We start from the raw sequence: 26,679 nt of genomic DNA, 5'->3' as shown, positions 1-26,679 counted from the left end.
GGCTTATAGACCTTAACCTTGGACTTTTAAGAAAGGAAATATGGCCCCAACAAGAGAGTTGTCAGTTGAAACAATGGAAAGGATTATAAAACTTCTCCGAGAAGGAAACCCAACACGGAGTGTGGCAAAAGATGTTGGCTGTTCCCAGTCAGCTGTCTAAATTTGGTGCAAGTATAAACAAAATGGGAAGGTTATAAAAGGAAAACATACGTTTAGAACAAGGAAGACGGCAAAGTGACAGGATAGAAAACTCAAAGCGATATGCCTTGAAAATAGAAAATGCACAATCAAAGAAATGAAAAACGAATGGGCGGAAGCAGGAAGCAGTGTTGTGACAGAACTTTAAGGAATCGACTGAATGACATACAGAAAAAGAAAACCTAAACAGAAGAAAACATGGTCACAGTGGGCTAAAGAGAAGCAATCGTGGAGTGTGGAGTTATATTCACTGATGAATCATGAATCTGCATTGGCCAAGGAGATGATACTGGGACTTTTGTCTGTGCCGTTCTAATGAAAACATATAGCGTAAAGATGACCGAAGAAAACAATCAAATTTCCCCACTCATGTATGACCCTAGATAAATGACCAAGGGAGAACAGTCAATGCACATGTAGACACTTTTCTCTTCCTTCAATATGATGAAGTCACTTTTCAGGGTGATATTGCATCTTGCTACAGAGCAAAGAGTGTTAAAGCTTTTCTTCAGGAAAGGCATATCAGAGAGTTATGTACTCGATCACGGACTCGAGTCCAATTACGAACGAATTCGGACTTGTCATGCACTCGGACAGGACATGGACTTATATTTTTCAGAGTGCAGTCGAGTCCGCACCATGTGTAACACGAAAAGAAAGATAAACCATAACATAAGATTAAGATAACAAACCTGCCTGATCAAGGGCTTTTTCTGCACACACCTGAAGCATGCGCATAGAAACCCCCGCCTCATCGTACTAGTACTGAACGAACTCTATGCACGATCACTTCCGCGTTTTGTCTCAGCCAGCTCAGTTACATCCGGTGCCGCGCCCGGAAGCCATTTTCGCCATTGGCGATAACTGTGTAAAGATGGTGCAGTATGACACACAGTGGGGGAAATAAGTATTAAACACGTCAACATTTTTACAGCAAATATATTATTTCCAATGAGGCTGTTTACATGAAATTTTCACCAGACATCAGTATAAACTCAAGAAATCTGGAAATATAAAGAATTCATGACATTAAAGTCCATAAATAAAGTTATGTGTAATAAAGTGGAATGACACGGGAAAAAGTATTGAAGACACTAGGATAAAGCAGGTCTCCAAGGCAAGGTAAGGCAAGGAACCAGTTGAAATCCGTAAGTAATTATACCCCCTATCTGTGCAGTTTAATATCAGCTGGGTTAGTACATTGATGGTCTATAAAAAGGCTTTTCGTTACCAAGGTGTCACACAAGAAACATCTCATGATGGGTAAAAGCGAAGAGCTCTCCCAAGACCTTCACAACCTTATTGTTGTGAAACATATTGCTGGAATCAGATACGGACGTATTTCAAAACTTCTGAATCTTCCAGTAAGCGCCACTGGGGTCATTATCCACAAGGGTAAGCAACATCACTCCTTCATCAACCGACCACGCACAGGAGCTCCTAAACATTAGCATTTGGTGATTCCAGTCTTGGATTTTATTTACAATGTTAAATGTACTTCGTAATGTAGTAAATATCATAAACCCTGCTGGATAGGGATTTTTTTTTTCCCCTTTTCACTTTAGGAATTAAAATGAAAAAAGTTACAAGAACAGTGCTGTGTTCAGAAATGAGTTTGTTGTCATTCATAGCATAAAGCAAAACAAAGCATGAAGCTTGTTGTTATGATGTGCTTCTAAATGTAACTCTACTCTGTACTGTCTCTCTCTCTCTCTCTCTCTCTCTCTCTCTCTCTCTCTCTCTCTCTCTCTCAGCCTATATAACTGTGGGGGAGAGGCATCAAGGATTGACATCCTGTCCAGGGTGTACCCCACTTTGTGCCGATGCTCCCTGGGATAGACTCCAGGTTCCCCGTGACCCTGAAAAGGATAAGTGGTATAGAAGATGGATGGATGGATGGATGGAGAGGCATCAAAAAATTGAAATGCCATCTTGAACTGGAGGACACCATATAGTGTGATACAATAACAGAACAAGTTAATTTGTATTTCCATACACTTGTAATATAATAAGTTCTACATATACCTCTATATCCCATTTTTTCATCTTTATATATATATATATATATATATATATATATATATATATATATATATATATATATATATATATATATATATATAGGAAGCTAGTTGAGGTGTTATAATGTTCTTTTTTCCCACACTTCAACGTGCTCTCAAACAGCTTGAATGAAAAGTAGCAGCAGGGACGGTCAGTATTGGAGAAGTGGACCGGGGTTAGCACTCATAGTCATAATCGCACTCCCTGCTGATTTTGCACGATTCTGATTTTGCTCCGTGTTGTCCGTTTTTACGAGTTCTACTCTCGAATAGTGTGTGAAACATGTTCGTGCAAATGAAAGCCACTAGATGTCACTGTGCACTCAAAAATAAAGCGCTCGTTCTGAAAGTCATGAAAAGGCTATTGGTCTCTAAGTCAGGGGTTCCCGAACTTTTCCAGGGCAAGACCCCCCAAATGGCATTAACATTTGACCGAGGCCCCCCTTTTGCAAGATGTCTTTAAAACACATTAAAAAAACAGACTTCTGAATATATCCCCCTTTTTTATTAATAATTACATCTTACATCTTTACATTACATTACATTAGGAATTGAGTGTGTGTGTGTGTGTGTGTGTGTGTGTGTGTGTGTGTGTGTGTGTGTGTGTGTGTGGTTGTCTGAGAGTGAGAAAGAGAAAAAATACTAGTGGGACGGATGGGCTTGGTGGCTCCGACCAAACTGTTGAGGCCCTCCAGGCGCCCCCTGTCGGCCCCCAAGGGGGCCGCGGCCCCCAATTTGAAAACCACTGGTCTAATTTACCATCGACCTGTGGCTGGTTAGCTTCCCACTAATCTCATTTCATAGTGAAGTACATTGCACATTATGTAAAAAACACAACTCAAATTTCAGAAGTCTTTAGCGTTGCACACGATTAATGAATTAAGCCACTAAATCAGTTGCTTGAAAGACTATTATGGAGGCTGTGTTTATTATTTAAGTAATATTCAATTATCAAACTGTCAAAACACCATGCTGAAAAGAACCCAACCACCTCAGAAATTCTAATACTTCCCCCTACAAATAGCTACCATTACAAACCATCAGCTAACCATTAAAACTACTACCATTGGTCCGTAATGGTATCCACTAGACATAAAATGGCATCAATACAAGGCAACAAATTACCACTAGAGACCCACAAGGACCTTTACAGTTTACATTAAATCCAATACAATTCCCATTATAACTATGAGTCCATTACAAATTCTATGGGGTTTTCTATTGTTTTGTTTTGTTTTGTTTTGTTTTTCAGCAGGCTATACTTCACTCTTTTTATTGAGCGTGAAAAAAAAAGGATTTGAATATGAATTCACCCCCAATTTAAAAGTCTGTTTTGTTTTGTTTTTAAAATCTCAAAAGTATAGCCCAATTTGAATTATATGTTTTTAAAAGCAAATATTACTCCTAGCAAGTTCAAAACAAAGAAAAAAAAATGTTGACAAAACATGTCAATTTATTAAAAATACCACAGGGAAAAAAAGTATAACTCAAGGATGTGATATTGCTTACGTTTTTATGTCTGTATTATAGCTAGGAATTTTATTTGATCATTTTACAAATGTTTGGATAAAATGCATCTATAATGTGATGTGTCATATGATATACATTTATTTTATGAACTTTATAAACCACGTTTACTAGTGTGGAATTGCATGAAATTACTATTTAATTCTATGTTAAGGACCAAAACTCTGAGTTTCTAATTGACCTGCTTTCATGAAATTTTACATGTGCACTCCTCTCCCTGTTTGAAAGCTTATTACAGATTATTTAATGTTGATAAAATATTAAAAATTGTTGGTTTTATGGTCGAGTTTATACTGAAAATAGCATTAAAAAAAAAAAAACTTTTTTATAGACTAAGTGTATTTTCTTGATTAAAATATAAATCAATTATTTTCAATACACTGTTCTGTAAAGGTCTTCTCATCCGTCCTCACAGTCAAATAAGCGTTTTCATTCTAACATCATTCAAGGATTAGATTGTTGCCCCTAAAGTATGTAAACATGGGGCGTATGGTGGCTTAGTGGTTAGCACGTGCGCCTCACACCTCCAGGGTTGGGGGTTTTATTCACACCGTGGCCCTGTGTGTGCAGAGTTTGCATGTTCTCCCTGTGCTGCGGGGGTTTCCTCCGGGTACTCCGGTTTCCTCCCCCAGTCCAAAGACATGCATGGTAGGCTGATTGGTGTGTCTTTAGTGTATGAATGGGTGTGTGAGTGTGAGTGTGTATGTGATTGTGCCCCATGCTGCCTGGGATAGAATCCAGGTTCCCCGTGACCCTGAAAAGGATAAAGTAGTATAGAAGATGGATGGAGTATGCAAATATGTGCTTATTTAATTAGACCAAGCCTTTTTAGAAGTGTTTTTGCAGAAGGGCCAAAACAAAAAAAAAAATACTTTAAGAATACCAGCAATGCACAAGCAATGACTCATTGTCTGTTGTAACTATTCGCCTGTAGTGTCTCGCCTTAAACATGCCCTGTACAAGTCATGCTGCAATCTCTCCTATTTTAAGAAGCATTGATTTTCCCTTATTAAATTGGAGACAATAAGTCGAGCCCAAATATTCAATATGCCATTCCTATAAATGTACCAACAAACCCGTATTAATGTATGAAATCTAATTCTCAAGCCATTAGCTACTCCTTCAGAATAATTATCTCAGTATATTATCAGCCTTTTTGTTTACTAAAAGTTGAAGGAAACATGATGCAACGTCACCGCGAGCGCGTGCGTTTCAGCAACGAAAGCACCGCCCCTTTCCCAAAAGGTGCTTCGCGATTGGTCGGAAACGAAACGGCGATCCCTTCACACGTGATTGGTTGAAAAAGTTACTATAATAAACAGCTCAGAAAACAAGCGAGTTCAACAAAACGGGTTAGTTTCTGGCTATTTGTAATCGCTCGTGACCTCCAGAATCATTTTATGAAGTCCAAGTGAATAATTGCTCGAAGAGAAAGACGTGAATGTCACGATGGTAAGAGTCTCTCTTTTCTAAGTCTCTCTCTCTCTCTCTCTTTTTTTTTTTTAAACCAGTGAATTCCACGGCTTGACGCTTCTTTCTAAATAACCTAATTGAACCAAGTATGAGCAAAATGCAGGGCATAGCAATGTCTTGATATTGAGAACAAGTTAAATCGTGCCTGCTGTAATAAAGCCTTAGTGGCAGGAGACAGGCATTATAACTGAAATGTTGTTGTTGTTGTTGTTGTTGTTGTTGTTGTTTTCCTGAACATGAAAGGCACTATGTGTTTACTTTTGTTGCATTTGCTATACACCCTTTCTTAATTATATTACACAGGTTATGCTCTGGTCATGATGACCCAATAATAAATCAGATTACAAAAAAAGTGGTGAAATACCAATGGACCCATTTAACATTTGTATTTTCAAGCACGTAATACTTCATGTGCTTGGCTCATTGTCAGTTGAACATGAAAAGGAAATATATTTACTTTTTGTGCTGTAACCCCTTCATATTTCTTTTACACAGGCTATGCTCTGGTCATGTTGACCCAAGAGCAGAATCGATTACAAAATGTGGTGAAATATAAATCGACAAACCACACACACACACACAAATAGAGGGACCAAACTGCACTTTTTCCTTGTTGCTGGGGTGGTACCATCTTGTGCATGTACATCGTACCTTTGGTGTGTATCTTGGGCGGATTTCTGTGCATGTTCTCCCTGTGTCCTTGTGGGTTTCCTTCAGCTTCTCCGATTTCCTTCCACCTTCCAAAAACATGTCAGTAAGTGCACTGGCTAAGATAATTTGCCTCTGTGTGTGTGTGTGTGTGTGTGTGTGTGTGTGTGTGTGTGTGTGGTGACCTGTCATGGACTGGCATCCCATCTTGGGTGTGTTCCAATTCTTGTGCACAGTGTTACTGGGATAGATCCACCATGACCCTAAACGGTTACCGACAGTGTATGTGAGTGCACATGTGTCTTTAAACATTTGTATAATTGGACTTTAAAAGCTGGTGATGGTCCTTAAAGGATCTGAAAGTTAATACACCACGCGCACTTTCCCAGCTAAAAGATGCATACTGAATGTACAATAGATGTCGCCTTGATGGTACCACCACAGCACCCAGGAAACATTAAGTCCATGTATTATTTGTACTTCTAAACGATTACACACACATGCTGCACTTAGCATCCCCAGGTAGGAAAAGTGTTTTTTTACATGTCTTTACTGTTCCACAAAAACATACATGTCTTCCAGATCGGATATATCAGACATTTATTTACTGTCTCCGCCGCTCAACGTTGACATGACCTGTTTACATTACATGCAAGTAGCGAATAGAACACAATGGTTAAAAGATGCCTTACACACCGTCTTCCTTTTTTAACGTCGCAATATACACGAGCATATTTGTTCCCATTTTATTTCCCAGAACTGTCATCCTTCACTGTAAACTGATGGAGATGGCTTCTTCTTTTGTATCTATATTTTAGAGGATCCAAAATCTTTTTCAGGCGTCATGCGTAATTGTTTTTAAGGGTGTTGAGTCAGAGTTTGAATGTGTGGCTGTACACTTTGTGAACATTGGTTAATCATTAACTCAGAGAGAGAGAGTGTGTGAGAGTGTGTGTGTGTGTGTGTGTGTGTGTGTGTGTCATACACCAGACAGCTGGCATGATCAGCCTCACATGATAAACTGTATGTTCTAAACTCAAGCCTCAAAACTCAGACTAGTCTAAAATCTGATCACTGTAACGGATAGAATAAAAACCCCAGTAGGTCGACTTTACATGTGGTGGGGTTTATTTTGCATGCAGTACCTGGACCAGACATTGTGTATCCTGCATTGGGGTTAATCAATAGGTTCGTACACCGTCTACTAGAGATCAACAGGCGTTTAATAGCTTACTTTACGCTTTCTTAATGTTTCGTCCTGGTGGCGTGAAGTTGACGTGGAAACGGGTTTTATGGATCGTATTGTTCAGACACTAGATAGTCAGGGATTTTCACACGGTTCCTGGGACAAGTCCTGGATCTGTGCTGATAATTGTCCCACCTGTTACCACATCTTACATGCAACACACAGGATGTCATGTGGCATAATGAAGGTTTAATACCTTGTCAATTCCATATAACTGCATTAAAATCTGCTATATATATAATGACAGGGAAAAAAAACATATTAGATTGTAATATTTATGATGTGCTTAGTTCTAATTTGCTGGTTGGTGCTGTCTTTCGGTTATTCCTGCGACATTACAGGGGGCATTGTTATTGCAAGTACAATTATAATTGTGTCTAATAGGAGGGAAAAAATGTAAACAATCTCAAATATAAGGGATAACTGTCAGGTCTTGCTGTTAGCTCTACGACCTAATCTGTACCGATTGTAGACGAGGTGAGAGTGTGGGACCGGATCTTTTAGATCAAGATCAAGCAAGGGCTGTATCCTACTGATGCCACTGTCGGCGGGTAATCAAATAGCGATGTAGGAAACCGTTAACTATTAACTTTTGTTTTGTAACTTTCTCTCTGAAATGGCAAATATTCGCTTAGGCACTTCTGTCTTATTCAGTTTGCCCCAGTTTCTTTGTTTGTTTTTCTTTAAGTTGCGTAGGTTAAAAATATTCATCAGTTATGTTTTTTAGAGTTGTACGATGAAACGCATGTGGTCAGAGGTACCATTTAAGCATAACACATCACAACGACAGCACGTGATTAAATAATCTATATCACTGATGACACTGAGACTGTATAAGAATTTCTTCTTCATGGATGGATTGGAACGTTGGGTCTCCTTTAGCCTGGCCTGTAAACCCGTTTACTTGCAAAAAGGGATTCGTGACCATTTGCTGACCTAAGGCAGATGTGTGAAAGTGGAAAACAGTATGAAGTGCACTAAAGGGCTTTACCTCTTGCCCCCCAGGCTGGAGCGCTCTCTAACACTTACCACGATCAGGTCAGACAATCAATCTGGCCACCTTCCCATGGTGTGAAAGCTGGAAAGTGCTTTCCCTCTCAACATGGTCTGGAAAAAGCATTCTCTTCCCTAGTGTTTGGTAATCTTTTTTTTTTATTTATTTTTTTTTATAAAGAATACAGCTCTTCAGGCTCATATCACTACGAATATTGACCTTGCTTGACATTTTCCTTATTTTTCCGTTCACTCTATTCTCACACACCAAGTGTTTTGTTCCAAAGTGATTGTTTTGACAACGTAGTGAATTATATTTTTCTTGCCTATGGAGGTCATTGCATTCCTGGGTTTATGTGCAAGAGAAGATGAGAATTTTCCTTTGTCTCGTAGCAGCCAATATTCTTGTGTATTGTGGTTATACCTCACGAGCAGGAAGCCAAAACCTCCAAACCACAAGTCTCCTGACACAACTCCCACCATAGACTAGGATATTTTGTGTTGTTCTCCTCTTTTAAACGCACATGCTTGTTTCGTTATATTCATGGGGACTTTTCATTGCCATAATTATTAATGCACACACACACACACACACACACACACACACACAGTCCACTCATAATGTGTGGATGCTTGTGTGCCACAAATGATCAGCTGGTTTACAGGATAAGTGCTGAATTACTGAGGCATGCTTGTGGTTTGTTGATTGGCAGTCACTAAATCCCGTTATTCTGGAGCTCTGAGTCCGTCGGCCAAGATGTAACACAACACATCACAATCTAAAGCAGCTACAGTGTGGTTCATTCTGTCTATTTATACTAATATGATATTTGCCTTTGCTCCCAGACCTTCAGTCATCAAAAGTCCATCATCAGTTAGATTTGACCTGGGGCCAAATTCTTACAGAGAAAACACTGTTTTGGCCATTAATTCTTTAATTGAGACAGTCGAACATCCTGTGCAGAGGATTGTGAGAGGGTGAAAAGCACAAAATATGCACATGCACTTTACACCTGATGGTTCAACTTTCCCCAAAGCAACTAACTTCTGGTCAAGTTCGGTATGCACAATTAATCGAATATTGATCTCGATTACTGCGATATTGAGGTTTAAAGTCCGTCGTCCGCTCAAAGAAAACCCCGCTGCAGATCAAATCACGCGCTTCCTAAACTTACAGCCAATCACCATAGAGTAGCGCAGTGATGACATTATTTTGTAACGCCAAAACCCGGAAACAAGTTCGCATTTTAGCGCTTCCGGTTCCAATCCCAAAAGGGATTTTTGGTTAAAAGCCTGAAATGAGGTGAACACAAGCTCAAAATATTTTCACGTTTTATTCTACGACATGAAATACGCCAGTAAAACCCCACTCGTGTTTTTTTTTTTTTTTTATTATTTTTTAAAGCTTTTACGTGTATTGAAAAAGGTGGTTGCTAACTGTCATGTAATGAGGGTTTAGGATTCAAGTGCAGATGAGCTTTATTGAAGAGAGCGTAGGTCAAAAACGAGCAAAGCAAGACTAAACAAGAACCAAACAACGAGGTCGAGGACGGGACCAAAACTGTGAGACGTGAAACCATGAACAAATGCTCGGTACACGGAGAACTCGCGCAGTACTTCGCGTCAAACAAAGAGACACGAGGGGTTTAAATGACAAACGTAATTAAGGGTGAACACAATATAGCTGAGACTGATGACAATACAGGGGCGGAGACGGGACAGAAATCATAACAAATGCACGTGTAGAAAGTAAACAAAGTCAGTATCACTAAAAGAGCACGCTGCGAGCTCCAGCGCTTGTGCGAGGGGAAATCGTGACACTAACATGTTGCTAAACGAGACTACGGACGTTTTCAGGGACATTAAACGTCATCACGACGAACAGGAAAAAACGTTGCAGATAAACTGGTTCAGGTCTGCTGTGCACAATTCCCCCCAAAAAACACGGAGGAAGACTGATCCACAGAGGAAATCCGTCTTCTGGAGAAGGTTTTAAATAAAGTTTGGAGAAGTCGTGGGAAGCTCGGTGATGGTGACGGTGAAGTCGAGCGACCGTGGTGTAGTTCGTGTATAGCGTACGGTTAACTGTTTATTTCTGGAGATTGTATTTAGGCTTCAAACTTCATAAACGTTGTGTATATTTGTGAAAATGATCTTGATTGACAAAACGTGGTAGTGTTGTAGACTTTTGTTGATCACAGAGTTTATTTTTTGCAATAATCCAAAAGCCTATGTGAAAATCCTATTGGGTTTTTGTGGAGGGAACCGGTGCGATGATGATGATGTCCAGCTCCGGTACAAAATGACGTCGTCCCTGCGTCAGCGCTCTATTGGGTGATTTGTAAAACACTCCTCCTGTAAACGCTGTTATTGCCCTTTCTGTATACGCCTCGAGTGTTTTCATTTAGTTGCATATTGTTATATTTGATGGATATTTTCATTTGGTTGATTTTATTTTTACTTATCCTATATTCTGGGTACAATTTTATTTATATTTTGCTTCTACCAGATGATGCACTTTAAGGACCGGTCTAATGTGATGTAAAGATTTGTACATGAGCAGAACGTAGCACGACACGGAGGTGAAAGCAGCGGTCTGTTGATTTAAATGTGAAAGTGCAATAAAAATACGTCGTCCCTAAAATCGATCGATAATCGTGATCTCAGTATTGATCAGAATAATCGTGATGATCATTTTGGCTGTAATCATGCAGCCCTAGGTCAAGTGTTTTAGTGCAGTGTGAAAGCACCATTTCATGTTACTCCTTTAACATTCTGTGACCCATGCAAGGCATTAGCCTTACCTGTTTACTTTTCATGAGTTAATCTTAAAATGTCCCTTATGTGGTTATAAATTCCAAGTTTTGATATTAGGAGCATATTTAATAATTGACCCTTTTCCAAGATTCTGCATCATTTTAATGTAACTGGGGTGATGTGTTCGAGGATGGGTTGGGATCAGAGGAAAGCTGGGCCACCAGTTGATCATCATGAGTTTTCCTCGGGTATGATGCTATAAGCTAGACATAACTGGGTTTGTTGTGTTCGACTGTAAACACTCATGCCAATCAGAGACCCTGTGTGCTCTGGTACAGGGTTTTTTTTTTTTTTCTTTAAAGGGGTCATGACATTTTTATTTTATCTTCCTTGAGTTGTAATTATAATATTAGAAAAGTGTTTTTTTTTTTTTGTTTTTTTTTTTTGCACAAAAAACATACAAAATTTATGACCTTCTTCCACCCTGTCTCTGACCCTCTGTCTGAAACGATCGTTTTTTTGTACCCTTTACTGTTAAGTCTTCAGTGTAACCACCCACGGCTAAGATTGGCTAACATCTTTGCCTGTTAATTAATTATCAACGCCCCCTGCCGTAACACGTGTGGAACTGTTTTCAATATTTGCAACTAATGGCTCTTGGTGTAAAGCTGCGTTCACACATACGGCGATTTTATCGCTGCAAGTTGCCAGTCGCTGTACTATGAAGTCGCCAGAATGCGTTCCTGCTACATGGGTGGCACGACTAGCAGCCATTGCGGCCATCTATATGCGGTGAAAGTGCAAGCGACAGTTAGCTTAGTTTAGCACCTTTATAAGCAAAATTAATCCGGTGTAGCTCCTATCTGTAAGTGAGAGTCACCATCGGAGTGTCATTCTCATTCCTCGAGAAACGCTGTGATCTGTTTGATGGGGGCTGTAAAGGATTTGCCCGTATGAACTCACAAATCCCGCTACATCCAGACGAGCCATTTTTAGAGCTTGGTTAAATAAATGCTCTTTTTGAGTAGGATCGATTAATCTATGAAACTTAAAGGATGTTTTAATGGCCTCTTATATGTCAGAAGATAAAGGACAGTTTGATTTCTCATGTCATGACCCCTTTATGGATGTCTTCATCATTCCCCCAATCCTTACAGTACATGCTGTTGAAAAGCGTCAGTGGGTGGAGCATGAAGCTGCTCCACGTATTGTTTTGCAGATTAATGAAGAAAACTTCATTACATTTACTACAGAGTAAGCTTTTAATTGAACAAAATACTTTCTTACTGCACTCGATGTGAAAGTTTGCAGAGCAGTCAGGAAGAATCAAGACTAATGTTGATCTGCTGACTCGGAGCTTCTCAGAATCTATAAAGTGCAGTGAGTGTGCTGGTTTAAAGCAGATTAGCTGGGTTTCTGGAGCTACTTCTGGCTAGAAAAGAGAGACAGCTTATTGTAAACAGCACTTTTGATCTGGCCTTTGAAGAAAATATTCAATGCTATTTAATATAGGCCACAATGTCACTTCTAATGCTTGCTGATTGATTCTGATTTAAAAAGGAAAAAAAAAAAAAAGCCTGACATTATAAAACCAAATTTAGCCTAATCTTGTATGAAACGTTTTTAAATAAAGTTTATAATGCAGGGGAAAAAATAAAGAAATCTAAAAAATGATTATTTTACAAATCTTGATAAAAATGTGAGTAAACAGAAATTAATTAAAGACAAAGTCTGAGTGAGCGTGAAACAATCCAGATTATGTGAAGGCGATTGAGGTCATTCAGTGGTAAAGTTCTCCAGACATGGATTGGTGGTCTTCAGATATGCCAAAATATGAATACACGTACATGTTTAAATAACACCCGGGAGGTCTCAAATGCCGTGAGATAGTCTATGAGATTTAGAGAAGTGATTAATAACATCTACAATGGTGGTAATAACCCAGAGGGATTGGGTTGGCTAGCAGTCTAGTTGGCTAGTCTGAAACTGAGAGAATTTTGATATCAACATTTGTTGTTTGATTTGTTTTCCCTCTGTACTTTATTACTTTCTCAATAATAGTTTTTTTTTTGTTAATTTTTCACCAAAAAAAAAAAAAGTTTGCTACTGACGAATGGCCATCAAGGTATAAGTCTACATGATGAAATTCTCATGGCATTGGGGGAACATAAGATTGATGTCCTAGTGGCTGCTCCAAAACATAAATCTTGAAGGACAATCTGTCTGGAATGGGAAATTGGGAAGAGAAAAGGGCCAGTGTTTATCAAAGCACAAGACATTTAGCAGCATTCAAGGTTCTCATGATCTGTTCACACCAGTGGGTGTTTAGCCACCTCTAGCTAATGACCCCATTCTTCTAGCGCGATTTTGACCTCCATTAACAATGAATTCCACAAACTATGAATCCTAGAACTGTGAAGCAACACTGCACAGCACTGTTTTTTTTTTTTTTTTGTATTTGCTGTGCTGAAATGAATGCTCTGATGAGACCACACCAAAAAAGGGTGTGCTGCCCTGCGATGGACTGGCGTGACATCCTGGGTGTGTTCCAATCTCATGTCCGTGGGATAGGCTCCAGATCCACCGTGACCCTGACCAGGATAGAGTGTCCATTGATGAATGATATAATAAATTACATATTTTGTTTCACTTTAGCACGCATTATTACTAAACCCACAATAAGTGTTTTATTAAAACAGGCTGTGGGAAAGGATATGGGTGTATCTACACTGCTGATGGCATCACACCATCATTGATGCTTGTTGTTCATCTGACCCCTACTTAGCCTCTTGCTCCAAGGCTGCCGTTTAGACGCGAATCTCTCCGAAGCATCAGACAGGATACATCTGGTTCTGAGTTCTTCTGGCTATATAGCGAGTTAAAGTTGAAGTTTTAATTCGTATTTTGTTTGAGTGGTGTTGGCATGCAGCTGTGATCTACTCTGCCCAAACCCACATCTATTCTGCTGCTAGAGAGTTTGCTAGAAAAGTGTCCAAATGCCTGAGGGCTTGTACCAGTGAATACCATAAGCTGCTGTACATGCAAAGAATGTAAAGGCTTCTAAGCCTATGGGTACTTGAGGCAGGAAATTTGGCAGTTGCTTGGCATCTGGGTTTGACTCTTGTTCCATCCTGGTAAGGCAACGTTACACTCTCTGCCAGCAATCTTAGGGTTAGGCTATATTTTTTTTAAAATAACATTTGTTCAGTTATGTTTCACTTAAAGTTAAGAAATCGTCTTAAAGACCACAACAAGTAGATACATCTTTCTCATTTTGAATCAAGGATTCATCTTTGTAGCTTAGTGGCTTTTTCTTTTGTAATAATTCAAAATACTCTCATAATTTGCCATTCCTGCAGGTCTCCCAAGGAGTTGGCAAAAGTCAGCTATTTTGTCAGTCCTTCTCACGTCACAACACCTTCCCTCCCTCTACACACACATCCGTCCACAAGATTACCGCGTCTTGCCTTTTTCACATCATAAGACGTTGATCTGGGCAATGCCACTGCTGAACAAACCAAACGCTTATCAGTAGCGGGCTGGGTTTGGGTCTTTCTGAAGAGATTGTGAACGAAAGATAGGCGTCTCTTTGACTAAGGGCTGGACTGTTGTGAAGGTTTTAACTGGCTGAGGTTTTGTCCTGAGTAGTACTGTTAGAAAGAATCTTGAGTGGCATAGAGATCACTTGGCCTTTGGGGAATAGCTGCCACAGAAGAGCTGTAGAAGCAGTGTAAGAGAGAAGCCGGATATTCAGTGAATTTCAGAAGAATAGAAGAATGAAAATAAACCCAGTGCTGTTTCTTCGTGATATTGAGGCTGCTTGAGCAAAATCTTCTTTTTGAGTGTTTGTACTTGTTTTTTTTTTTTTGTTTTTGTTTTTTTTCTATGCACAAGTACAGCTGGAGTCAGATATTCTGAGGTAAAAATGTGTCAGAACAAGGACTGCATTTGAAGAGAATCTTAAGCTTTATATAGTTTCATTTTCAGCGTTTTAAACAGCCAGATATAATGGGGTTGAACGCCATCGTTCTTTTGTTTATTATAACTGAAGCAATGCTGCGGATTACACTGTTTATTGATTGTTTATTGAATGCGCCAGGGCAGCATGGTTCTCTCAAACCTATCGGGTGACAGTGACAACAGGACCTTGGAGTGGGAGTGCCCTTGTTAAATAAATAAATAAATAAATAAATAAATACCCCGCCCCTTGGCCTGGAATGTCTTAGGGGCAGGAAACACTGGGCGGAGACGAACTTCTTAAAGTTCCCTCCCTATTCTAAATGAAACCACACTATGGAATGCATGTGCTCTCTCTCTCTCTCTTCCTCTTTCACGTCTGACCACACACATTCGCACACCCTTATTTTTTCAACACACACACAAGTCGATCAAGTCTTCTCCCCTTTCTGTTTTTCGTGAGTGCCTTGCCCAATATGGACTGTCAAAGCTTACTGGGGGAAAGTTAAAAGCCACAGAATTGCTTAACAACACCTGGGAGAGTATATCATGCTCCCAACGTAGGGGTTATTTCTGACAGTGCTTTGGAGTTTAAACCTGAGAGAGAGTTCACGAACTGTGGGGGAGAAAAAAAGGTGAAACTTTGGGCTCCGAGGAAGAGATATCAGGAGGTGGGGGAGGTGGAGGAAACAACCCCACACACTCTCACATGCCGAAGACGGAGTTTGCTGGAGTTTGTTGCAGGGATCCTTATCTTGACTCCTCCTCATGGATCTTAGGAGAACCTCTATCCCAAGGAATCTCACAGAGTACAGCGGCTTAAAACAGACACAAACGCACACAGTGAACAGTTAGGACCTGATTTTAGTATGGAGGCACTGAGGGAATCTTTTCTCCATTTAACCTTCCAGATGTCATCCTACAAGCGAGCTACCTCAGACGAAGAGGAGCTGATAGACACCACCCCTGATGGAGTGTATCAGTCTCCAACCGTGCAGGTAAGATTTCACCTTCAGTTCACATTCAGAAGAAATGTATTCCACTTTCTCCTCACTAGATTTCTAAACTACATTCACTTCATTACATTTGTAAAGTCATAATGTGACTTCTTTTTTTTTTTTTTTTTTTTTTTTTTTTTTAAATAAAAAGCTTCAAGCAATCAATCTAAATTCCTAACAAATCCAAATTTTGCTAGATGTGAAAGAGAGTGAGGCCTAAAACCCATCACTGTGATCCATCAGTGGCACTGCAGCTTGTATTGTCACAGCTAGCAATTAGCATTCAGCTACTGTATTTTGTATTATGCTAGCTAACACTTCAGAGATAAGGAATTGTTAGTTAGCCTTAGCAAAAGTTTGTTGGTGAATGGGACACTAATTTACCAAGTTACTGAGTAAATCAAATCACTACTGTTTGAATGTGTGAATCTTTCCTGCATTTTACTTTAATACTTTAAAGTAAATTTAAGAGTTCGTGCTTCTCTTCAAGTTGAGTGAAGAATCAAAGCCTTATGTTAGATTTTACCAGAGGATTTCTTTTAAATGAGTAATTTGAGAACTTTTAACACATCTGCTGTCTTCAACCTGTGTTATAAGCAGTCTGTGTTCCTGAGTAAGCAGCAGCAGGTTAATTACTCCGTAGATAAGTTCACGCTGTCAAGTGGTGTGTTTTCTTCATATGTTTTCGTTCGTGCCATTTCCTGCTGCTGACTTGCTCTTTATCACACGTTTGCATCTGGATTACTACAGTAGCTCAATATCTGTAAAAACTTACGTTTGGTTTCTTACAAGTAGTCCAAACACTTTGCAGCCAGGGAGCACATTAATAGTAAAATACATTCTACAGACCTCCTCAGCACCGATTTTTATTGATTTAAATAAAAAAAAAAAAAAAACCTAACACAACTATTCATCTCGTTATTTTAAAATGTACAGTATATTTTGTCTTTTTATTAGATGCATAGAGCTTTTTATTCTGGAAGTTTCCACTGATAGTATATATTACATCTAAGGTGACACTTGTTTTTGAGTTTTTAAGGTTTGTATAAAACACATTAATGTTTAACTGGCCGCTCAAATTGAATAAGTACAGCTAGTAATTGTAAGAATTCAGTAATAAATATAGTAACGTTGACAGTGGTGAGTTTGGATTTCCTCCACCGTACAAAGATGAAAAACTCACAGGCCCCCTGGCTACGCTTCACCGTCCCATAAAGTATTACTTTATTCAAGTTGAGTAATCGGCATATGTTGTGGGAAGGTACGCTGAAAAAACGGAACGTCTGGTTGGTCAGATTCATGAGAAAATTTATTATGTATACTTTTACATGGAAGTATCACATTTCTCATCAAAATGTGATTTCATTGTTTGTACTAAATATAATTTAAAAACGTATCTACTAGTTTGAATGATTTGGAGTGAGTGTGAGCAATTCACGTAGTACTAACGTGATCCAATAACATTATACTGTCTCACAAGAATGTTGGTGCGGACAGGAAATGACTATAGTATTACATTTATTTATTTAATTAACTCGTGTGGCATGATACCACGGGGGGTAAGTTTGCTATCTCACAATGCCAGGGTCCTGGGTTTGATCCTGAGTTTGGGTGAGTATGCAGTTAGATTGTATACCCAAGAAAACAAAAAACAAACAAACAAATTTCCTCCCAAAAAGTAAACCAACATTCAGAAACCAGGTGGGGAAAAAATAAGTACACCCTTCCTACTTCCATAATCATTAAGAGAGTAATTCGCAGCCAGGTGTTACTAAAGGAATGCACATGATTTAGTTTTATTTAGTTTTAGTTTACTTAGATTTAGTTAATCATCAAGAAGTGTGACTACCTCCTATAAAAGAAGAACTTTTTGCAGTTTGGCATTCTGGAGCACTCGGGTATGTGTTTACATCATGCCAAGAAGGAACGACATCAGCCACGACCTCAAAGAAGCAATTGTTGCTGCTCATCATTCTGGGAAGGGTCATAAGGCCATCTCCATATAATGTGAAATTCACCATTCTACAGCGAAAAGGATTGTTTACAAATGGAGAGCCTTTAAGACAGTTACCAATCTTCCTCAATTCAGTCCAAGATCAGATCATTCAATGCTCAGAGGTATAAAGAAAAACACCGCAGCTACATCATGTGACCTACAGGCCTCTCTAAGCACGTAAAATTTTATGTTCATGACAACACAATCATAAAAGGCTGAATAAGTATGGCTTTCGTGAAAGGGTGGCAAGGAATAAGACCCTACTCTCTTAAAAGAATATGGCAGCATGACTTTACAAAATTGCATCTCAATAAACCATAAATCCTGGGCCGAAATTGGGTCACGGAACAGGACAGACCTAAGTCTGTTAAGTCCAGACCTGAACCCCACTGATATGCTGTGGCATTATCTTGAGAAAGCTGTGCATAAACAAATGCCCTCAAATATCGATGTACTGAAACAATGTTGTAAAGAAGAGTGGGCCAAAATTTCTCCAAAATGATGTGAGACTGATCAATACCAGCTGTCTGGAGGGGATATCCAACTCTGTTTCTTGCCTTCAGAACTCATTCTCTGCCCTCACGGAGAGAGTTGCGGATGCTGAAACGCTCCTAACAGAAGCCGAACAGAGGATTTCATCTATCGAAGACTTGGCAGCAGTCTTGGTTTGAAGGTAGTGGTGGATGAGTTGCACTCAAAGATAAACGATCTTGAAAACAGAGGTCGCCGCGAGTATCTGAAGATAGTGGGTCTACCAGAGAAAGCAGAGGGCTCCGGCCCACTTTCAACGTTCCTCCGAGACACGATTCCAAAGTGGTTAGACTTGCCTGCAGATTTTCCTATTCTGGACATCGAGAGGGCCCACAGATCTCCCACCTTCACGTCTAACAACCTGACTTCAACTCCGAAAAGCATTATTTATTTATTTATTTATTTTTTGGTTCACTGACAAACAATTCTGAAAGCGGCTCTGAAGAAGACGGTTACTCACAATGGCTCGGAGCACCAATTTTACTCAGACTTATCAGCCGGTCTGCTGCAGAAATGCTGCGAGTTCAGGATTGTGGGTAAAGCTTTGGCCGTTTGTGGTCTTTATCGTGGATTTGCTTATCTGGCCAGGCTTAGGTGTCTGCACAATGGGAAGATTAGTCTGTTCGATGCTCTGAAGTCAGCTAAGGCTTTTTTGGACTCTCTGGACAATTCATTTCGACTTCTGATTGTAACCTATATTTGGATTTTTGGAGGAACGATCTGATGATCCCATTGGACATGTATGTACAGTAGTTTTTAAGGTAATAACAAGAATGTCATTGTGGTCCACCATGTAGATCTGCAAGTGTGTGTATATATTCTGTATACGTGGCTGGTAAATTTATTTTACTTTTATTTTTGATTATTTATTTTTATTATTATTATTATTCCAATGGAGCCTATCCCAGGGAGCATGGGGCATAAGGCGGGGTACACCCTGGACGGGGTGCCAATCCATCGCAGGGCACAATCACATACCCATTCATACACTATGGACACTTTGGATATGCTAGTCAGCCTACCATGCATGTTTATGGACTGTGGGAAACCCATGCAGGAAACCCCTGCAGCACAGGGAGAACATGAAAATGCCACACACACACACACACACACAGGGCCATGGCGGGAATCGAATCCCCAGCCCAGGAGGTGTGAGGCGAACGTGCTAACCACTAAATCACCATGCGCCCTATTTGGATTAAGATATTAGTATATTAATTTTAAAAATGTACTTATTGGAAACTCAACACTTTTTGAGTAATACTGGTTTTTGTTCTCTTTTCAGACAGAAAGTATCCCGATATTGACACGAAAATCAGAGCTCGCCAGTTTCCTCCCCAATAAAATGGGATGCTGCCAAAGCTATGCTGTGAGGCCGTTTTATTGCCTATGCTTCTTTTATGAAAAAAGCTGAAGTAAATCATTTTGAAAATCAACACAAATGGTCGCCAACTCGGTATTATTGGATTTTGTTAAATAATGCCAAAGCAAAGCTTAACTTGGACTACAGAGAACATATCAAGAAATTATTATTTTTTGAGTAAGCGGTGATATTATGAGTTTGGAAACAGGCCCAGTCCTCTACTGGCCCATCATTTAAAACGGGAGCAGAATGAAAGAACCATAAAAACTATTAAGACACCTGATGGCAGCATGACCTTTGACCCCCTGTTCATTAATAGTACTTTTTCCACATTCTGTAGTACTCTTTTCACGGCTGGGTGCTGTGGCTCCAGTGAGGATTTGCTGAATTATTTACATGAGGTTTCTCTTCCTATTTCTGAAGATGCTAGAATTATTTAAATGCCCCTCTCACCAAGGAAGAAATCTGGCAAGCTATCCAATCAATGCCATCAGGTAAAGCTCCCGGCCCAGATGGGTTTCCGTTAGAATTTTATAAGCGGTTATTAGTCTGCTCCTGGAAAGAAAGATAAAGACCCGATAAATTGTTCCTCTTATCATCCTAATTAGCTTACTCAATGTGAACTATAAAATTATGGCCAAATATTTAGCCCAGAGGCTTGAAACCGTTCTGCCTCACATTATTAACCCAGATCAGACCGGATTTGTGAAATCCAGATATTGCACTCACAATATTCATAGTGTTGAATATTGTATCATATTATAATAAATATAATATATTCTATTATATTATCGATTATTCAAATGCATCTAGGGACCCTGCCTTTATTGTATTTCTTGACGCTGAAAAGGCGTTTGATGGTGTGGAACAGCCTTTTCTCTTCGCAGTGCTGGAGAAAGTAGAGTTGGGATCTAATTTTATCGTTCTGGTCAAACTTCTATATTATGAACCTATGGTCTTGGTTAATACCAACAGGGTGTTGTCTAATAGATTCTCAGTAAGTAGAGGTTGCCATCAAGGCTGCCCACTCTCGCCACTGTTATTCTCTTTGGTTATTGAACCACTGGCTGTAGCTGTGAGAACTAATGCTAACATATACAGCATTAAAATTAGTCTAGAGGAACATCGTATATGCCACTATGTAGACAGTGTTCTGCTATATCTTAAATACCCTGAAACTTCAACTGATGTGATTCTCTCAGTAATTGAAAAATATGGTAATTTCTCAGGATATAAGATTAATCCGAATTAATCTCAAGCTTTATGTATGTATGTTCCCCCTGAAGCCACTTTAAACTCCCCTTTTCATTCAGCACCCTCAGGATTTCAATATTTGGGAATTAATGTTACGCCGAATTTGGAAGAGCTGTTCAAAGCCAATTATCCCCACTTAATTACTAGAATTAAACAGGATTTATTAGACTGGTCTAATCTTCCAACTTCTTTTTGTTCCAAAATTTGCCATGTTATTTAACGACAAGCTTCTTTAAAATGATAAAATCCTCAATTTCTTGGTATATTTGGAATTAAAAAAAAAAAAAGCCCAGACTCAAACTTTCTGTTCTGATGAAGCCAAGAGAATTGGGAAGACTTTTGCACCGGCTCCAAATGTATACCTTTTGATTTGTAAAATTGATCTGTGTGAGTCTGGACTCAAATTCAGAATGTGTATTGAATTTTTGCATATATTTGGCAAAAAAAAATGTTCTGGTCAACCCCACAGGTACCCTCCGTCAGTATGTGGTTGAGTCAGGCCGCTAGTCTTTTACCATTGGAGAAATTAACCTATGACCTACATCAACGGTCTGATGCTTTCTGGCACACTTGGTCCTCTCTTTGGGTCTTTTGTGAAGATGCTCAGTGACTGTTATACTTCTTTATCTTTGGTAGATATTTAGTCCTTGCGTTTTCGTCTACTTAGGATGAGTTTTATATTCTTTCCTTTCTCAGATATGCACTGGTGTGTGTGTGTGTGTGCATGGTTTTTGTTTGTTTTTCTTTCTTTTTTTTTCTTTACACGTTTTTACTTTTTTTTTTTTTATATATGTCAAATGATTGTGAGCTAACAAAGGGCTGTACATAACGTCTTGAGATACCAGTACTACTGTTGTGTTGTTATTTAAAAATCCCGAAAAATAATAATAATCAGTTCTCGACATTTTTATAGTCAGGAGAACCTTTAACTGTAAAAACAATCAGTGGACAGTCTCTGTACAGATTTCTTTTACAAACAAACTTTTTTTAAAAAAGAAAAAATACTAATATTGGAAAGTAGGCAATTTTTTTAATTCAATTCAGTTTTATTTGTTTAGCGCTTTTTACAATAGACATTGTCTCAAAGCAGCTTTACAGAAATATCAACACGGTATACAGATATTAAAGGTGTGAATTTATCCCAACTGAGCAAGCCACTGAGTGGCGACGGTGGCAAGGAAAAACTCCCCAAGATGTTTTATGAGGAAGAAACCTTGAGAGGAACCCGACTCAGAAGGGAACCCGTCCTCATCTGGGTAACAACAGTTAGTGTGAAAAAGTTCATTATGGATTTATATGAAGTCTGTATGGCGTTAAGAGCAGCCGTAGTCCCAGCTGTCTGGAATTAGAGAAGATTTGAGCTCCATCCAGAGGCAGAAAGGATCTGGATCTCTAGTATCTCCATAAATTCGTGTGGGGCTCGGCGAAAGGAGCGAGGGAGAAAAAAGATCATTATGACTGCGAAGTAGTAGAACAGAATCTAGTCAGGGTAGGCTTGAGTAAACAAATACGTTTTAAGCTTAGACTTAAACACTGAGACTGTGTCTGAGTCCCGAACACTAATAGGAAGACTGTTCCATAACTGTGGGGCTCTATAAGAGAAAGCTCTTCCCCCTGTTGTAGTCTTCACTATTCGAGGTACCGTCAGATAGCCTGCATCTTTTGATCTAAGTAGGCGTGGCGGATCATATAAAACCAAAAGGTCGCTTAGATATTGTGGCGCGAGACCATTTAGTGCTTTATAGGTTAATAAAAGTATTTTATAATTAATGCGAGATTTCACTGGGAGCCAATGCAGTATTGATAATATTGGTGTGATATGGTCGTATCTTCTAGTTCTAGTTAGGACTCTAGCAGCTGCATTCTGGACTAACTGGAGCTTATTTATATTCCTACTGGAACATCCAGACAGTATGGCATTACAGTAATCTAATCTAGAGGTGACGAATGCGTGAACTAGTATTTCCGCATCATGTAGCGACAATATGTTTCTTATTTTAGAAATATTTCTGAGATGAAAGAAGGCTATCCTAGTAATATTATCTACATGAGGAAATGTACATTATCCAATTATCTACATTTAATGTGTACAATAATATGTTGACTATTTATTGGAGCCAGAGGGTTTTAAAAAAAAATATTATTATTTATGAACTTTTCACCCATGGAACCCATTTTTATTAAAATTATTGTTGGATTCTATTTAACATTATTTATAGGCATTGATACCAATGGATTTCTACCACTACCAATATTAGAAAATCAGACTGCGTGGCTGTGCTTCATGGACCTCATTTCAAAATTAAATCGTATCTGGGCTAATTCCATTAACATTATATGGGAGGAAAAACTTTTAACTGTTGCATGTGCTGACAATTTAGCATCATTTATAGTATAATTACACATATGTTAGAGTGTTCAGACTGTAGTGTTTTAACTGAAAGTTGCATAGGTAAGCAGAATCACTCACAACACCTGCTAATCTTGTAATAGCTACCCACAGTATGTGTTGGCGCTCACTGTTGAAACAGATAGACCGCAGATAAGCAAATATTTCGGGTGCTACAATGACGCTAATTGTTCTCTCCACAGACAGGATTCTTTGATGAGCCATTAATGTGCCATTTATTTTGAATGAGCTGTAAACTTTGTGTCTGTAACCCACTCTGACGCTATAATTCACACAATAGGTCAGGCATTTAGGTTGCAAATTTGACTGCAATCATCCTTTTCAATTCAGTTTTATTTGTACTGCACTTTGTACAATTGACATTGTCACAAAGCAGATTTACAGAAATATATACATTTCCAATCTAAATTTTAAATTGATCAATTTGTCCCTAATGAGCAAGCCAGAGGCGAGGGTGACGGTGGTAAGGGGAAAAACTCCCAGAGATGATATAAGGAAGAAACCTTGAGAGGAACCAGATTCAAAAGGGAACGCGTCCTTATCTGGGAAACGACGGATATTGTAATTATAAATAAATCCCTTATATATCCGTGTGCTACATGATAAAACGAAAGTGCAGCTGTGTAATCAGGAGATTCACCACAGTCTCGACATGAAGTCTGTTCTGCTGAAATCATGCACTGTCCACTAATGGAGACCCGGGTGCAAAAAGACACAGCACCAAAACTGCGCGTATCAGTCGCAGTCCTGTGCCATCTCCATGGCTTCCAAGTGTCCCTAGACTGTCCATATGGTGCCATCCTTACCAACAATGACTGGCCTCCAAGTGACGAGAACTTCAGAAGCAGCGCACCAGGACGGTCCAGGCCGGCCCACGGAGCCGAACGGTTCAGGCCCACTGGTATACCCGGAACAACATGTGTAGAGCGTCTTTGCAGGCGTTGGCATCATCTGGAATCTTCGTAGAGGCTGGATCTGAGCTGAAGCAGGCACTGATTACCTTGGGATGCCCATCCCGAGATAGGAACAGGAAACAAGTGGAGAAGGATTATCATGGCTGCTGTTCATTGAATTTCCCGGGACGTGACCTAGAGATAAGGAGGAGTTAATAATATTGAGAAGAGGCTCTCCTACTACAGGAAGTGACTGCTTCATTAAATTAGTGCGTATGGGATCTAGAATACATGTGGTTGATTTTGATGTTTTGATAAGTTTTGTAAATTCTTCCTGTCCAATAGCGGTAAAGGAGTGCAACTGTACTTGGGAGACGATATTGGAGGCTAAAACCTGTGATGCTGCTGTTAGTTGTACATTTCCAATTATATTCCTGATGCTCTCAATTTTCTCAGTGAAAAAAAAATCCATGTAGTCATTACTACTAAACTGTGTTGGAATTGTTCCGTTTGAGTGATGTCTTATTATTTGTTAATCTAGATACTGTATTAAGTAAAAACCTAGGATTGCTTTGGTTACTTTCTATGAGTTTATGTTGGTAGTCTGCCCTAGCAGCTTTTAGAGGCTGTCTATAGCTAGACATACTGTCCTTCGACCCAATTCAAAACACCTCCTAGATTAGTCTTTTTCCATTTGTGCTCAAGATTACAAGTTGCTCTCTTGAGAGCATGAGTATGACTGTTGCACCACAGTGCAGGATGTTTCTCTTGAACCTTTTTTTAAATTTGATCGCGGCAACATTATCTAGAGTGCTAGATAGCATAGTGACCACTTTCAGGTGTGTTTTATAGGTACACAGCGCAGTCGGGACAGATCCGGCAGCTTACTTTATGAATCTGTCCATGGTGGTTGGAATAATAGTTCTAACCATTCGATGGCTAAACGGCTAATCTCAGCTACAGGCGCTGTGCATGAAATGAGATAATGATCTGTGATATCAGAACATTGTGGTAGAAAAGTTAGATCGTTAACCTCAGGATTTGGATTTGAAAAGTCTTTCGAACTGGATTGGAGAGATAAACGCCATTTTTCTGAAAGACATTCTCTCAATTGGTGTTTATGGTGGTAGATAGCGCTGTCTGCCACGTCAGTCAAAAATCTGGCGATAGCATATTATTTACATAATTTTCATACCCATCAGGTCATTCAGTGAGCACTCATGCCCTGTGAATGGAGCATTGTCATCTTGGTAGAGACCTTTACCATCAGGAAAGAAATGTTACAAGTGATGAGTGACACTTTTTTTTTTTTTTTTTTTTTTTTTTTTTTATAAATTGCATTGGCTTCCATAGTGAACCCAAACCACGCCATCAAAATGCCTCCCACAGCATAATGGTCATTGGTTTTTCCCTGTGTTTCCTACACGTCTGTATTACAATGTATTTTAAATATACCGGTGGACAGAGTACATACACAACCAGTCAAAACCCATAGAAGGTTTTTGTTAATTTTTTACTATTTTCTAATATTTCAGAACGTACATGTCCGATTCAAGCCCTATGGGCCAAAAACAGCCAGCTGCCTCATTTCATTCATCCGCCACAAACTTGCATTCTTAAATAGGCCTTAGATTATGGCCTTTCAAGTGCTCGCGAACATGCTGATGTGGCCCTGGTTTGACACCCCAGTTTTAGAACAGTAATGAAGACATCAACGCAATGAAATAACACTTATTGAATTATGTCGTGACCAAGAAAATTGTTAAACAAATCAAAAGTATTTTATATTTTACATTTTATATATTAATCGCCAAACGGTATTCCAGCTGCATGTGGGAGCGTCACCCTGTTCTAAATGTTTTAAGTAAAATCTTATTTCAATTAAAAATACTTTTAGATAAATAAAAACAATTTTATAGAATACATTTTGATTCAGAAATCAAATTATGCATGGGTATTATCTTCACTATTTATATTCGTCTTAGAAACAAGCAGTAATACGATAAAATGTCAAATCAGGCTAAGAAAAATAAATATAAATTCAGTCCGTGTCCAAACGTTTAACTGGTAGTGTATATTGACATACTGAACATAATGCACAGTATTTTCCGATAACATGGACGTAGGTTTGTCTTGAAACCGGTCATGAAAGGGAGGTTAAATTGGGCCTATAACTACACCTATAAAAACAAACACCTTCAACACCAAAAACAAGTTATCCATCAGTTTAATATGTGATTTAAATGCTGCAAATCATTTTTTTTGACCTCACTCCAGATGTGTACTCCAGATCTAGAGCTACTGGTTGTGAGGTTGAAACCATACTACTTGCCCAGGGAGTTCTCTCACGCAATTGTTATGACTGTGTACATTCC

The 26,679-nt window shown here is 39.1% G+C and overlaps 2 protein-coding genes across 2 annotated transcripts in view; one reads left to right on the top strand and one right to left on the bottom strand.

The window, feature by feature from the left end:
* alpl (alkaline phosphatase, biomineralization associated) overlaps positions 1-6,011 on the bottom strand; it is a 54,988-nt gene extending 48,977 nt beyond the window's left edge. The window contains exon 1 of the mRNA XM_047149394.2: positions 5,910-6,011. The gene's annotated coding sequence lies outside the window, so the exon portion shown is untranslated. The remainder of the gene's footprint in view (positions 1-5,909) is intronic.
* Positions 6,012-15,204: 9,193 nt separating this feature from the next.
* The window catches only part of ece1 (endothelin converting enzyme 1), a 32,754-nt gene continuing 21,279 nt past the window's right edge, over positions 15,205-26,679 (top strand). Inside the window, exon 1 of the mRNA XM_017450714.3 lies at positions 15,205-15,857. Within this exon, the coding sequence (XP_017306203.1) occupies positions 15,729-15,857 (129 nt within the window). The 5' untranslated portion in view covers positions 15,205-15,728. The remainder of the gene's footprint in view (positions 15,858-26,679) is intronic.

The sequence above is a fragment of the Ictalurus punctatus genome, chromosome 21 (assembly GCF_001660625.3).
Source record: "Ictalurus punctatus breed USDA103 chromosome 21, Coco_2.0, whole genome shotgun sequence".
NCBI lineage: Eukaryota > Metazoa > Chordata > Actinopteri > Siluriformes > Ictaluridae > Ictalurus > Ictalurus punctatus.
Note: the sequence above shows the minus strand (reverse complement) of the source record. Positions and strands in the feature narration are given on the sequence as shown.